We start from the raw sequence: 16,089 nt of genomic DNA, 5'->3' as shown, positions 1-16,089 counted from the left end.
CACACTAGCATCCCTTAGAATGGAGCTGCCACCTCTGAGGCTGGCCAGCGGTGTTAGATGTTGCAGAGGGAGGCAGAGCAATAATCCTACCCTCCCCACCCTTATGATTCTTTTGAAGTGTCTGGCAACCAAGGGGACATTAGTAAGAAGAAGTCCTGGTTCTCAGGAGAGCACAGAGATTGGAATTGTGGCTGGCCCCTGCTTGGGAAGTCCTGCTTTGCACCTTCACAACGGCAGTCTGGCCTGTGGCTAGTACAACTGCTTGTGGTCGTTTCGCTTCTCTTCTTTCCTATTAATAAACAACTGAAGGATCAACATTGTGTTGTCCTTCTTGGAAAAGTTTCCTGTTCCCCAAAGCACTTGTCCTTAAGATAATATCATTCTGATTGGTTTCAGAGGAACAGCCGTGTTAGTCTGTATTCGCAAAAAGAAAAGGAATACTTGTGGCACCTTAGAGACTAACCAATTTATTTGAGCATGAGCTTTCGTGAGCTACAGCTCACTTCATCAGTGAAGTGAGCTGTAGCTCACGAAAGCTCATGCTCAAATAAATTGGTTAGTCTCTAAGGTGCCACAAGTATTCCTTTTCTTTCATCATTCTGATTGCCATCTTGGCAGGCAGACCAACTGGGCTAAGCCTTGAATGACTCTCTCTTGAAACAGGAGGTATCCGCAACACTACAACTGCATTCTGCATGAGCTGTAGTCTATAGGGGAGTGCATACAGGCAGCATGCACAGCACAGGGCCCTAGCCTGGAGAGCCCTCACTGCTAAGCAGTGCTAATGAGCTGTGGCCGTTTTTTTTCCTCACAGATGGGATAAAAATAAAACAGATTAAGTACAGCCAAGGAAAAAAGTAGTTTTGCAAAGAGTGGTGCAAACTGCCAATGTCAGCGATGAGTGCAAGTAATATAAATAAACTCGGAGAGAAAGCTGCATAAATTCCAGCAGCAGAGAGCTGAAGGGCAGAGCCCTGCACACTAGCTCGATTTTTGCAGGATGGGGGTGGTGGTGGGAAAGAGAGGGGAGGGATTGGTGATGAGATTAGGTTGATTTGTCTTTCCCAGGGTTACCAACGCAGACCTCAATGCACTGGAAGGTGTTCCTCCTGGCCAATAAATAATCCTGTTTGTAATTAGATATTCCCAGCATTGGTTCCATATTTCCCCCATTCACCCGCATGTTAACCTCTCAAATGCCAAGTCATCCATATGCACATGTAAGGCTTGTGTGCCCTATGCAATTTTTGCAACATCCATTCAGTTTAACCAGTGTTATCAGTCATGTAAGCCATAATGTCGGTGCGCCATCAGTTACCACCACCCTTTCAAGCCTTTTAAGGGGCAGATCCTTTGTTAATGAAGCTATGACAGTTAGAGGAGTTGCTGCCTTAAACTTGATTTTGCACCACTGAAGTCCATGGGGCTTTGCCCCTGCCTTTATCAGTTGTCATCTAGTCCTGCTCAGACAGGTCTAATCTTTACCATGTGTAACACACCAGTAGCAGACAGAGTCCCTCGACACTAGGGCGCCCAACAGTGCAAAGGCTAGTGGAGGTAAATCAGTACAAGCAACAGTGAGAAATTTTAGCAAAATCCCCCAAGCGTAGATAAGACTGTGGGCACTTCAGTAAGCCTGTTGTTTTCAAGATGGTCAGCAAGGAAGCATCCACAGGTCTATATGAATGACCGTTGTCAGAACATATATTGTATAATCAGCGGGGACTGAGTGCTTTGAACTCTGCCAGGCTGATCTGCTGTGTCATTGCCACTCCGTTGGTGGACAGGACACAGTCTCAGGGTAAAGTACTATACAGAATTTTATTAAATCGTAGCTAATTCTGAGCGAGGCCCTGCAGGTAAATTGGCAGTTGAGCCTGTATGAGGCATCTTCTGTCTTCCCAGTCCAAACAGGGACAGCTTTGTCTCACTTCCTGTTCCCTTGCAGGGCAGAGCAATTGTTTGATGGGTAGAAGAAAGGTCCCACCAATTAAAAAGAAGGAGTGTGAGATTCCAAGAGATGAATTATCCTCTGTTTAGGGCCCATCTTTTACAGTTTCCCTTGCAGGTTGGCTCCATAGTGGCTAAATCTGCTCCTACTAGATACAGTCTGTATAAATAACAGATGTAATAGTGTGGCAGGAGCAGCACCCCCTTGGGGACCTCCAGGCACCCTGACACAGGTCTCCCCATGGGGGAGAGAAGTCTCCAGCTGTGGTGCCCACTGTAGCAGGCCTGCAGCCCACCAGCCAATTGTCCCTTCGGTCTCATCTCCCAAACTGTTGCTTACCCCTGTGTCAGTCACTCCTGTGGTCGAACTACTCCTCCCCAGTAGCAGCTCCAGCTACTGTTGCCTCCACAACTCTGCAAGCAAAGCTCCCTTCAGGTGGGGGGCAGAACTCTATCCTGCTTCCTGGCCTGCCAGCCCTTAGCTGAACCAGGCCCTCTTCTCTTATTCCCTCTCCAGGCTTGGTATTGGCTGCAGGGATAGCAGGGTGGGGTTAGCTGGGCCCAGAGACTCTCCTTCACCCCTTCTCTGCTGGCGTGGGGCCTCTTTGCCCCATTACAACATACTACAGGGAAACCTGTCTGAGAGATTACCCTACCAGGCAATCTTCTAGCCCTCGAAACCCCTAAGAATACTTGAACATAATGGAATTAATTCTCTCTTGCTCTCCCACCAGTGAGTAGTGAGTGCAAAAGACTTCTCTGGTTTGGTTGTGTTTACACGCAGTGGTATAAATGGCTACTCAAGGTACAGGCCCACTGAATACAATTCTTTTCCACCTCTACTAAGCAATGGATATTTGTTGGTCCCTTGAGAGGTCATTTAAGGTAGATTTTCCCTGTAATTCAAATACAAGTGGTCTCCATGATATTGATGGTTGGGATTGTGTAGGGAACACACTCTATAATAACCTCAGCATCCTAAACTTGGTTACTAGCCAGATTTGTTACATTAAAACAAATACCACTATCTGGCCCAAAAAGCTGGTGGAAGGAGGTCAAAAGCAAAACACTGCTGTTACTGAAGAAATAATGGATGAGAAAAAATTGAAGCACAGAACAAAAAAGTTCTATGAAAAAGCTGTTGTTTAGTTTTACATAATTTAAAAATGAAGACAACTGCCATTTTCAGCTCAATCTCCCGTTTGAGTGGGTGAATGGATTTACCATTTGAAAGAAAGTATAAGCCTCTTTTGCAAAACTGCTTGGAGATCTATTTAGAGATGTGTCTGAGTGGCACAGTTCATATCACCCAAAGTTGTGGGGCACTCAAGTCCAGCAGTTTGATTCAGCCTGTTTGAAAAATAGTGGTCAGACCCACAGTTCAGTATCTAGGACTCCAGCAGCCAGTAGGGGTTCAGGTCTGGGCATTTGCTTTGGCCCTCATCTCCATATCGAATTCTGTGTCTAAATGATTGTCTGGAAGTGATGCCATTAATTCTGACACAGTGATCCCTCTGTCTCTCTGGCAAGCCACATAAGTCTTCCATCTGGGTATGATGCAATTTCCTTTGTCTCTTTGTTAGATTAAATAGGCTGGCCCCCTGCTCCCTCTTCCTTGAAGAATATTTATTACTTCTGGAATTAATAATTTTCAGTATTTGAAGGTTTCCTGCAGACGGATCAAGAGAAAATAGAACATTGCAATGATAGGGTCATTAAATCAAGTGTATACTGTGAAAACCTACCCACTTCCCCCCTTCCTACTGTGTATGGATCTACTCTCAGTTGCATACAGTGGTTATCATTTCAAAGTCAACTTTGGCCAATAGGGTTCATACAGTTATTTTCTTTACTAAATGTACTGAGAAAACTGGCATCTCAGATACCTAGAGCCCTGCGCGGATACAAAAATGTGTATCCGCATGTGATCTGCCATCTGCAAAAATTGTCTGTGGATGCAGCTATCTGCAGATACCCGCGGATTTGTAGGGCTCTACTTACTGTGGCCGGGCCGTGGCTCCGAGGCACACACTCCTCCCCCTGCCTCCGCCCGGCCAGGGAGAGCTGCGCTGGCAGCTGTGGGGAGCCCGCGCGGAGTCGTGGACCCTCCACCTGCCCTCAGCCAGTCAGGGAGCCTGGGGGGTGGCGATATGGCTGAGGGCTGATGGAGGGTCCCCCTGACTTCCTGGCTGGGCTCCACTCTGGCCTGGCTGGGGTGGGAGAGGGGTGACCTGTGGAGCTGCACAGGGGCTGCTCAGGCCCCCCGCCCAGGGCAAGTGGAGGGTCCGCCGTGGCTCCCCACAGCTCTTACTGTGGCCGGGCTGTGGCTCCGAACTGCCCTCCACCCTGGCCAGAGCTAGGTTGGGGAGAGCTGTACTGGCAGCTGTGGGGAGCCTGGGTCCCTCCACCTGCCCTGGGCGGGGAGCCTGGGAGGGCAGGGACACAGGCCAGGGACTGCTCAGGCCCCTCGCCCAGGGCAGGTGGAGGGACCCAGGCTCCCCACAGCTGCCAGCGCGGCTCTCCGGCTCCAGCAGGGGTGGAGGGTGGGCGGCTCAGAGCCGCAGTCCGGCCAAGGTAAGAGCCGGGCAGGCAGCTGTGAGGAGCCGCATGGTGGACCCTCCACCTGCCCTGGGTGGGGGGCCCGAGCATTCCCTGGCCCATGTCCCTGCCCCCCCAGACCTCCCCGCCCACGATAGGTGGAGGGTCTGTGTCACAGTTCCTCACAGCTGCTGCCCGGCTCTTACAGTCAGAGCTCTGTGTGGATACAAAATTTGTATCTGCAGCCGCGATGCTATCCGCAAAAATGGTCCATGGATATAAAACCGATACCTGGGGATTTGCAGGGCTCTACAGATACCATTGCATTGCTAATTGTTGGCAAATTTCTTATTGGTGGTGCTAGCAGCAGGCATTTCCACCCTGCTCCAAATAAGATTTAACGAGTTCAAACTTTGCCCTCCTCCTGGGATTTGGCTTCATTGGTAACTTAAATGCTAACAAAACAACATAAACCTCAGCCTATGTTTTCTTCCCAAGGTTGGCTGCAACTGTTCCAAGACCTTGTTCTTTCAGTCCAGTGTCATTCCTAGCTGTCATATATCCTCCGGGAGCTAACACGCTGAATCTACTGCCATGAAGCAGCAGAGTTTACTCTGCAGCTTTATGTAGGGTTCTAACTCACAGTGGGGTCTTCAGATCCTGACCCACTGTAACAAGTGAGCACCGCATTCATTGGTACATAGTTACACCAGGTGCAAATGTAGCACACTGATTCCCTGCGTTTGATTACACTGCCCTCTAGTGGTTGGCCCCAGCAGCTTGAGCAGTGGTTAGCCCTCCAGCTCCAGTGGAAAGGGCTTGCACTTTTGGTTCTGAAGGGTCTCTGGTTCAATCCTCGCTGACATCCAGAGGTGCCTGCATGTATGTGGTCCTGGGTCTACTATAGAAATAACGGAGGCGACTTATTTATTAATTATTTTATTAGGGGAGAACAATGAGGAGAAGTGCAGTTTCTGAGGTTCTCAAACTTTTGTACTGGTGACCCCTTTCACAGAGCAAGCCTCTGAGTGCAAGCTCCTTATAAATTAAAAACACTTTTTAATATATTTAACACCATTATAAATGCTGGAGGCAAAGTGGCCTTTGGGGTGGAGGCTTACAGCTTGCGACCCCCCATGTAATAACCTCGTGACCCCCTGAGTGGTCCCGACCCCCAGTTTGAGAATCCCTGTCTCAAAGTGATTCATTGAGACCACTCAGTGGCAGCTTTCTGTTGCTTCGCTGTTTTCATTTGGAGTCTCATTCACTCATTCCATTCTCAGATTTATAACTCATCCATTAAAAAAAAAATCTAGTCCTGTATTTGAAACTCTTCTCTTGCAGGTCTGAGGGTGGCAGCAATTTTTCTTTTAACACGATTTCGGACATATTTGTTTGTCTGTTTTTAAGCAGAGAAAAACATAAAGGTTCACAGAGGGTTCACGCTTTTTAATTTGAGCTCCTCAATGGTGTGAAACTAGTTTGGTTACATTGGTCCTGTTCCTAATGGACCAATGTCCTCTGGGGCAGAAGGATGGTTCGCTAAATAGGACATGAGCCTGCACTGTGGGAACTTTGGGGTCTCTTCCATACTCTTCCACAGACTTCCTGTGTGACCTTTGGCAAGTCATTAAATTTCTCTGTACCTTTGAATCCCACGTGTGAAATGGGGATAATAGCACTTCCTTATTTCAAAGGAGTCTTGTGTGGCTAACTCCATTAAAGATTGTGAGGTACTCAGTTATTATGGTGATGAGGGGCCATATGAGTATTAAGATAGATAATTACCCACACAGTTAATGCACAGTGGGATTTTACTGGTGGTCTCAGCATAGAAGCCAAGGGCTGGAAGAGCAAACCAGCATTCTCTTACTCCTAGTGTTGGCCTCTTCAACCCAGGGTTGAGGTGCATTGGTGAGGACGCTAGCACTCCCTCTGGTATTCCTGTTCTGTGACGGAATAGAAGACTCCAGACTCCAGGCTGTCAATCAGGCACCTTTCACCTGCTCTACAATTATATGAAGGAATGTATCTGAGAGTCATACTTACACATTTTAACAATCTGTAATGTGATCTAATTGCTTTGCATAACGAAAGCAGTTTGGGGGAGGATTTGAATAGAAACAGAGATCTAGTCATCCACTAGACTCAGACATTCCAGGCTCCTTGGTTAATAGCATACCATGTCTGTGGCTATTTTCAGTGCTCTAGAGGTTGAGGATGTTTAAGCTCCGAGCTCTGTTTGTGATAATTGAATTGTTACTGATTCTCCCAACCACTGATGTATTATTGGCCCGCTGATGGGCAACAATAACCAATGACCTGCTGCTAACAGGGGAAAAAACAGTGCTTATCAGAAGCAGCTCAGCATGTGAGTTATCTCCTTCAGTAGAAGTGAGGGGGGAATTTTCACTTTCCTGGATCCTTGTTTCATTTGAAGTTGTTTGAATTAAATATCTGTATTTGACATCCTGCATGCCTTTTCTTTGCTGTTAAGAAATGCAGCTGGGCTCTCTGTACATATGGGTCTGTAAGACTGTTTTCTTGAAAAGGATCCATATTGGGGAAGATTCTGAATAATGCTAATAAATACGTAGTGCTTATATGATCCTGTGGATGATGAGCATAATAATACCTGGCTCTTCTATACCACTTTTCATCAGTAGATATCAAAATGCTTTGCAAATGGGAGGTATTATTTCCCCACATTATATAGTTGGGGAAACTGAGGCACAGAGAGCAGGGGACTCAGAGTCTGAAGATTTGGGGCCTATTCACAGCTCTGCTACTGACTCACTATGTAGCCTTTGGCAAACCTTCTTTTTTGTCTTGAGAAATTCACTTAGCTAATCTAACCTTCACCTCCCCACCTTTCATGAAGCACTTAATGGAGAGCACTGTATAAATGCACTTACAGTGATGAGTGCGGGATAGAACCTAACTAGGCAGAGATAGATGCTAAGCATTATTGTAGCACTTTTCATTCAAGGATCTGAAAGTGTCTCACAATTATTATTATCCTGTGGACCAGGACCCAGTAGTGCTAGGTTCTGAATTAAAATTTACAACACTCCTTGAAGGAGGGAGGAATTATTATCCCCATTTTACAGATGAGGAGGTGGAAGCACAGAGAGAATAAATGATGTCCCCAAGGTAAGAGAGTGGTAGAGGTAGGATTTGAACCCACAACACCTGACTCTCAACTTCATTATTCAAACCAGATGGGAATGCTCAATCTCCAGTCTCTATAACATAGCACAGTATATCTAAAATGGGACCAAATAACTCTCTTTACCAAGTAGATTCAAAGGGCCGCATTTTAAAATGTATTTAGGCATCTAACTTCCATTGAAATCAATAGGAGTTAGGTGCCTAAATACTTTTAAAAATCTGGTCCAATGAGCCTTTCCAGTCCGCCAGCTAGAAAGCTGTTTTTATTTACAGTTAAATTGAAATCAATATTTTAATTACATTTTAATGACATTAAGGTTATGAAATAAATAAAAGGGGAAAAGGGGAAATGCGGCTGTTGTGCCCTTTACAATTTATTTTCTTACAATCTTACCTGTTAAGAATTCCAGGGTTAACTTGGGATTTCCTGGCTTTTATTGCAGTTTGAAATTCAGGTCTTTAAATGTAATTGTAGACGTGAGTAGGACAAAGACATACCTTCTAAGTTGATTTGTGGATGCCAGATGATCAATGCACATTTTAAAATATATATTTATTAATTTCTCAATGGCTAATAGGAGAGACTCACAGTAAATGTCCAGCTATTGCCCCATAGAGAATAATATGAATCTGTGCTGCTTATCTGTCTGGCTAGTCACAAGTCTGAAGGAGCACATGGAGTCCACTCCGGATGGGGGATGGAGCAGCACCTTTGCACATGGGTTCTAGTGGGGAAGGACAACTATGGCTGGGGTTTCAGCCACTGAAGCGGTCCATCACCTTGACAGCTGGGTGATTAATGTTAGACATGGACAGTAGACAGGGGGGTTAGTGATTCAGCTGATGGTGCTTTTCCTCAGAGTCAATATTGAACCGATGCCTCAGCCTGGTACTGGGGACACCAGGCTAGGGGCAGTGTCATTTCTCCTGTCCTCTTGTGGAGACTTTGGGGATTTGTGTCATGTTTCCCAAGGACGTGGGTGTATGCTGCCCAAATTCCACTTTAAGCCCTGGTCTACACTAGGACTTTAGGTCGAATTTAGCAGCGTTAAATCGATGTAAACCGGCACCGGTCCACACAATGAAGCCCTTTATTTCGACTTAAAGGGCTCTTAAAATCGATTTCCTTACTCCACCCCTGACAAGTGGATTAGCGCTTAAATTGACGTTGCCGGCTCGAATTTGGGGTACTGTGGACACAATTCGATGGTATTGGCCTCCGGGAGCTATCCCAGAGTGCTCCATTATGACCGCTCTGGACAGCACTCTCAACTCAGATGCACTGGCCAGGTAGACAGGAAAAGAACCGCGAACTTTTGAATCTCATTTCCTGTTTGGTCAGCGTGGCAAGCTGCAGGTGACCATGCAGAGCTCATCAGCACAGGTGACCATGATGGAGTCCCAGAATCGCAAAAGAGCTCCAGCATGGACCGAACGGGAGGTACGGGATCTGATCGCTGTTTGGGGAGAGGAATCCGTGCTATCAGAACTCCGTTCCAGTTTTCGAAATGCCAAAACCTTTGTCAAAATCTCCCAGGGCATGAAGGACAGAGGCCATAACAGGGACCCGAAGCAGTGCCGCGTGAAACTGAAGGAGCTGAGGCAAGCCTACCAGAAAACCAGAGAGGCAAACAGCCGCTCTGGGTCAGAGCCCCAAACATGCCGCTTCTATGATGAGCTGCATGCCATTTTAGGGGGTTCAGCCACCACTACCCCAGCTGTGTTGTTTGACTCCTTCAATGGAGATGGAGGCAATACGGAAGCAGGTTTTGGGGACGAAGAAGATGATGATGAGGAGGAGGTTGTAGATAGCTCACAGCAAGCAAGCGGAGAAACCGGTTTTCCCGACAGCCAGGAACTGTTTCTCACCCTAGACCTGGAGTCAGTACCCCCCGAACCCACCCAAGGCTGCCTCCTGGACCCAGCAGGCGGAGAAGGGACCTCTGGTGAGTGTACCTTTTAAAATACTATACATGGTTTAAAAGCAAGCATGTGAAAGTATTACTTTGCCCTGGCATTTGCGGTTCTCCTAGATGTAGTCCTAAAGCCTTTGCAAAAGGTTTCTGGGGAGGGCAGCCTTATTGCGTCCTTCATGGTAGGACACTTTACCACTCCAGGCCAGTAACACGTACTCGGGAATCATTGTAGAACAAAGCATTGCAGTGTATGTTTGCTGGCATTCAAACAACATCCGTTCTTTATCTCTCTGTGTTATCCTCAGGAGAGTGAGATATAATTCATGGTCACCTGGTTGAAATAGAGTGCTTTTCTTCAGGGGACACTCAGAGGAGCCCATTCCTGCTGGGCTGTTTGCCTGTGGCTAAACAGAAATGTTCCCCGCTGTTAGCCACAGGGAGGGGGGAAGGTTGAGGGGGTAGTCACGCGGTGGGAGGAGGCAAAATGCGACCTTGTAACGAAAGCACATGTGCTGTGTATGTAATGTTAACAGCAAGGTTTACCCTGAAAGAGTGTAGCCACTGTTTTATAAAATGTGTCTTTTTAAATACCGCTGTCCCTTTTTTTTTCTCCACCAGCTGCATGTGTTTCAATGATCACAGGATCTTCTCCTTCCCAGAGGCTAGTGAAGCTTAGAAAGGAAAAAAAACGCACTCGCGATGAAATGTTCTCCGAGCTCATGCTGTCCTCCCACACTGACAGAGCACAGACGAATGCGTGGAGGCAAATAATGTCAGAGTGCAGGAAAGCACAAAATGACCGGGAGGAGAGGTGGCGGGCTGAAGAGAGTAAGTGACGGGCTGAAGACAGGGCTGAAGCTCAAATGTGGCGACAGCGTGATGAGAGGAGGCAGGATTCAATGCTGAGGCTGCTGCAGGACCAAACCAGTATGCTCCAGTGTATGGTTGAGCTGCAGCAAAGGCAGCTGGAGCACAGACTGCCACTGCAGCCCCTCTGTAACCAACCGCCCTCCTCCCCAGGTTCCATAGCCTCCACACCCAGACGCCCAAGAATGCGGTGGGGGGGCCTCCGGCCAACCAGCCACTCCACCACAGAGGATTGCCCAAAAAAAAGAAGGCTGTCATTCAATAAATTTTAAAGTTGTAAACTTTTAAAGTGCTGTGCTTAAAGTGCTGTGTGGCATTTTCCTTCCCTCCTCCACCACCCCTCCTGGGCTACCTTGGTAGTCATCCCCCTATTTGTGTGATGAATGAATAAAGAATGCATGAATGTGAAGCAACAATGACTTTATTGCCTCTGCAAGTGGTGATTGAAGGGAGGAGGGGCGGATGGTTAGCTTACAGGGAAGTAGAGTGAACCAAGGGGCGGGGGGCTTCATCAAGGAGAAACAAACAGAACTTTCACACCGTAGCCTGGCCAGTCATGAAACTGGTTTTCAAAGCTTCTCTGATGCGTACCGCGCCCTCCTGTGCTCTTCTAACCGCCCTGGTGTCTGGCTGCGCGTAACCAGCAGCCAGGCGATTTGCCTCAACCTCCCACCCCGCCATAAACGTCTCCCCCTTACTCTCACAGATATTGTGGAGCACACAGCAAGCAGTAATAACAGTGGGAATATTGGTTTCGCTGAGGTCTAAGCGAGTCAGTAAACTGCGCCAGCGCGCCTTTAAATGTCCAAATGCACATTCTACCACCATTCTGCACTTGCTCAGCCTGTAGTTGAACAGCTCCTGACTACTGTCCAGGCTGCCTGTGTACGGCTTCATGAGCCATGGCATTAAGGGGTAGGCTGGGTCCCCAAGGATACATATAGGCATTTCAACATCCCCAACAGTTATTTTCTGGTCTGGGAATAAAGTCCCTTCCTGCAGCTTTTGAAACAGACCAGAGTTCCTGAAGATGCGAGCATCATGCACCTTTCCCGGCCATCCCACGTTGATGTTGGTGAAACGTCCCTTGTGATCCACCAGAGCTTGCAGCACTATCGAAAAGTACCCCTTGCGGTTTATGTACTCGGCGGCTTGGTGCTCCGGTGCCAAGATAGGGATATGGGTTCCGTCTATAGCCCCACCACAGTTAGGGAATCCCATTGCAGCAAAGCCATCCACTATGACCTGCACATTTCCCAGGGTCACTACCCTTGATATCAGCAGATCTTTGATTGCGTGGGCTACTTGCATCACAGCAGCCCCCACAGTAGATTTGCCCACTCCAAATTGATTCCCAACTGACTGGTAGCTGTCTGGCGTTGCAAGCTTCCACAGGGCTATCGCCACTCGCTTCTCAACTGTGAGGGCTGCTCTCATCTTGGTATTCATGCGCCTCAGGGCAGGGGAAAGCAAGTCACAAAGTTTCATGAAAGTGCCCTTACGCATGCGAAAGTTTCGCAGCCACTGGGAATCGTCCCAGACCTGCAACACTATGCGGTCCCACCAGTCTGTGCTTGTTTCCTGAGCCCAGAATCGGCGTTCCACAGCATGAACCTGCCCCATTAGCACCATGATGCATGCATTGGCAGGGCTAATGCTTTCAGAGAAATCTGTGTCCATGTCCTGATCACTCACGTGACCGCGCTGACGTCGCCTCCTCGCCCGGTATCGCTTTGCCAGGTTCTGGTGCTGCATATACTGCTGGATAATGCGTGTGGTGTTTAATGTGCTCCTAATTGCCAAAGTGAGCTGAGCGGCCTCCATGCTTGCCTTGGTATGGCGTCCGCACAGAAAAAAGGCGCGGAACGATTGTCTGCCGTTGCTCTGACGGAGGGAGGGGCGACTGAGGACACGGCTTACAGGGTTGGCTTCAGGGAGCTAAAATCAACAAAGGGGGTGTCTTTACATCAAGGAGTATTTCAGGCAGGACTTCACGGAGGGTTCCAATAAGAAATGGTGCACCTAAGTTATCGTTCTTATTGGAACAAGGAGGTTAGCCTGGCCTCTGATTAATACATGGCTAGATTTACCTCGCTGCACCTTCTCTGTGAGTGACTGCAGTGTGACCTAGAGGAATGAGTCCCCTAGACAGGGGAGGAGGCAAATGAGTACAAAACAAATCTGGTCTATTTCTTGTTTTGACCCACTCCATCTATCTTTTACATCTTTGGCTGGCAGCAGACGGTGCAGAAGGACTGCATGCCATCCACATCTCATGGCTGCTCGGCAGAAGATGGTACAGTACGACTGCTAGCCATCCTCATCTCTTGCCTGCCTGGCAGAAGATGGTACAGTACGACTGCTAGCAGTCCGTATCGCCTGCCTGCTCACCATAAGACGGTTCAGTAGGACTGACTGCAGGACTAAAGAGAATGACCTGGTCAAGTCACTCCAAATTTAGTCCCTGCGCCCATGTCTGCCCAGGCGCTCCCAGCCGACGTGGCCAGGAGCACCTCGGACACGACGAGGACGACTACCAGTTGTATTGCACCGTCTGCTGCCAGAAGGCAATGGGTTGCTGCTACTGTGTAGCAAAGCCGTACCGCGTCTGCCAGCACCCAGGAGACATAGGGTGACGGTTACCTGAGCGGGCTCCATGCTTGCCGTGGTATGGCGTCTGCACAGGAAAAAAGGCGCGAAATGATTGTCTGCCCTTGCTTTCACGGAGGGAGGGAGGGAACGGGGGCCTGACGATACGTACCCAGAACCACCCGTGACAATGTTTTAGCCCCATCAGAGTGCTCCATTGTGACTGCTCTGGACAGCACTCTCAGATGCCCGATTGTTTGCCGTTGCTCTGACGCCGGGAGGGGCGACTGAGGACACGGCTTACAGGGTTGGCTTCAGGGAGCTAAAATCAACAAAGGGGGTGTCTTTACATCAAGGAGTATTTCAGGCAGGACTTCACGGAGGGTTCCAATAAGAAATGGTGCACCTAAGTTATCGTTCTTATTGGAACAAGAAGGTTAGCCTGGCCTCTGATTGATACATGGCTAGATTTACCTCGCTGCACCTTCTCTGTGAGTGACTGCAGTGTGACCTAGAAGAATGAGTCCCCTAGACAGGGGAGGGGGGGAAGCAAATGAGTACAAAACAAATCTGGTCTATTTCTTGTTTTGATCCACTCCATCTATCTTTTACATCTTTGGCTGGCAGCAGACGGTGCAGAAGGACTGCATGCCATCCACATCTCATGGCTGCTCGGCAGAAGATGGTACAGTACGACTGCTAGCAGTCCGTATCGCCTGCCCGCTCACCATAAGACGGTTCAATAGGACTGACTGCAGGACTAAAGAGAATTACCTGGTCAAGTCACTCCAAATTTAATCCCTGTGCCCATGTCTGCCCAGGCGCTCCCAGCCGACGTGGCCAGGAGCACCTCGGACATGACGATGACGGCTACCAGTCGTACTGTACTGTCTGCTACCACAAGGCAAGGGGTTGCTGCTACTGTGTAGCAATGCCGTACCGCATCTGCCAGCACCCAGGAGACATAGGGTGACGGTTACCTGAGCGGGCTCCATGCTTGCCGTGGTATGGCGTCTGCACAGGTAACTCAGGAAAAAAGGCGCGAAACGATTGTCTGCCCTTGCTTTCACGGAGGGAGGGAGGGAACGGGGGCCTGACGATATGTACCCAGAACCACCCGCAACAATGTTTTAGCCCCATCAGGCATTGGGATCTCAACCCAGAATTCCAATGGGCAGCGGAGACTGAGGGAACTGTGGGATAGCTACCCACAGTGCAACGCTCCGGAAGTCGACTCTAGCCTCGGTACTGTGGAAGCGCTCCGCCGAGTTAATGCACTTAATGCACTTAGAGCATTTTCTGTGGGGACACACACACTCGAATATATAAAACCGATTTCTAAAAAACCGACTTCTATAAATTCAACCTTATTCCGTAGTGTAGACATACCCTAAGTCATTGGATTCTTCTCTCAGAATATTGCCCCCTTGCGTGGAGACAGCAATCTCTTTCTCACTTCCTTTTCTACAGTGTTGTGCAGTGGATCGGGGCTGTGTTAAGCATTCCAACCAGAGTTGGGGTTGGGGCAGTGCTTGCTCTTATATAGGACCTGAGTCTACAAACCCTTATTCACCCCTTGCACCACTGCTTGCAAGAGTAAGGAATACTCCTGAGGTTAAAGGTTTGCAAGATTGAACATGTTGGTTGTAAAGCAATTTGGGATTCTTTGTGGTGAAATGTGCTATATAAATGTAAGACAAAAACAATTGCATATCACCAGCTGTGAAAGCAAACAGGGAACAAGTACAGAAATGCCACTTTATGCTAATACCAGCCTGAGTATATCTTTTAAATCACGGTATCCATAAGTCAAACTAATTATTATTCTGAGGCTATTCCTGGTAGCTAAATCCAGTAGGTTTTCAGTCTTTTTATTGCCAGAATGGTGCAAAGAGCTGTATTTCATCTGAGAATTAGGCCCTATATGTTCATTATTATTATTATTATTATTTACTACTAGCACTTTGAAAGGATATAATCTGTGGAAACGTTTGAATGTGCAATCAAAGAAGCTAACAAAAAAAGAAAAACAAAATTAATATGCTGGCCCATTGTGGGGGAGGAGAACTGAGCTCTGGTTTCAAACCTGTGGTCCTTTCAAAAGGACTCCAAAGCTGGGGGCTAAGAAAAGCAGAATTGTTGTATTTTTGCAGAGCTGGTTAGCAGGAATGTGTTGTCTGGCAGACTGAGGCAGTGCTGCTTTGGGCCAAAAAGGGGAGTGTTCTGTCTCTTTAAAAAATCTGGCTGCCACTGAGTACTAACAGACTGGACTTCTCTGCTGGTTTCTTTTCCAGTCTTGTCCCCACCTGGGTGTGTGTTTTGGGGGCGTGCGAGGGGGCTAGAACTGGTGTGGGGTGAAATGGGGGGATAAAGGAAATGAGACAACCTTTTCCCTCTCACTGACTCAGCCAACCCACCAACTGTTTCCAGTTACTCAGCAAGCAAGCCTGGATCTGTGTGTATGCGTGTGAAGCGTGTGGAGTCAGTGACAGACACGAGCTGAGCAGAGCGGCTGTCCTTGGTGGCCTGTGTTATTTAGACGGGTGCTTGGGCATTCCTGTAGTGATGATTTTTTAATTCACTCATTCTGGAGGGTGCCATTGGTATCACACTAATAGCCGGGTTTGGTTTTCTTAAACGGGAAAAGCAGATGTGGCAGTCTGCCTGGATTTGTTGCTGGTTACAATCCTCAGCTTTGTCCTGTGCATGCGCTCCCTGTGGCTCTGTGGTTGCTGTCACTGCTGGTGCTGAAGAGACAAATTGAACAATTTGTGGCCACAACCTGTAGGATCTGTAGCCTAAAGAAAAGCAACCTCCCTCCACTCCCCCCAGAACCATCTGCTGGAGAGAGGCCAGGGAACTTCACTTCTCATTGCCTTGAGGATTCAAAGGTAAGACTCAGACCTTCCAAACTTTGCAGTTGTTTTGTCTTAATCTAGGATCCAAGTGAAACTGCACTGGCCTCTTTTTGCTCCTGTTGTTTAGAGCTTAGTAGAGCTGGCTTGAGATGCTGCACTGTAACCTAGCTAGTGAAAAGAAAAAGTAAAACATTGATGTT

The 16,089-nt window shown here is 48.0% G+C and overlaps 2 protein-coding genes across 5 annotated transcripts in view; both read left to right on the top strand.

Annotated features, from left to right (window-relative positions):
• EVA1A (eva-1 homolog A, regulator of programmed cell death) overlaps window positions 1-16,089 on the top strand; it is a 312,742-nt gene that overhangs the window by 243,350 nt on the left and 53,303 nt on the right. The window lies entirely within an intron of this gene.
• On the top strand, window positions 8,810-10,723 carry LOC125634638 (uncharacterized). The gene is made up of 2 exons (XM_048845668.2): window positions 8,810-9,605; window positions 10,194-10,723. The coding sequence occupies exons 1-2, from the start codon at window positions 9,023-9,025 to the stop codon at window positions 10,409-10,411; spliced, it is 801 nt and encodes a 266-aa protein (XP_048701625.2). The 5' UTR covers window positions 8,810-9,022; the 3' UTR covers window positions 10,412-10,723.

This window comes from Caretta caretta, chromosome 3 (assembly GCF_965140235.1).
Source record: "Caretta caretta isolate rCarCar2 chromosome 3, rCarCar1.hap1, whole genome shotgun sequence".
Lineage (NCBI taxonomy): Eukaryota > Metazoa > Chordata > Testudines > Cheloniidae > Caretta > Caretta caretta.
Note: the sequence above shows the minus strand (reverse complement) of the source record. Positions and strands in the feature narration are given on the sequence as shown.

Bases quoted from the DNA above. Each gene is read 5' to 3' on its own strand.
- LOC125634638 (XM_048845668.2), top strand. From the start codon at position 9,023: ATGCAGAGCTCATCAGCACAGGTGACCATGATGGAGTCCCAGAATCGC. The intron at 9,606-10,193 runs GTGAGTGTACCT...TTTCTCCACCAG, and splicing joins AGGCGGAGAAGGGACCTCTG to CTGCATGTGTTTCAATGATC.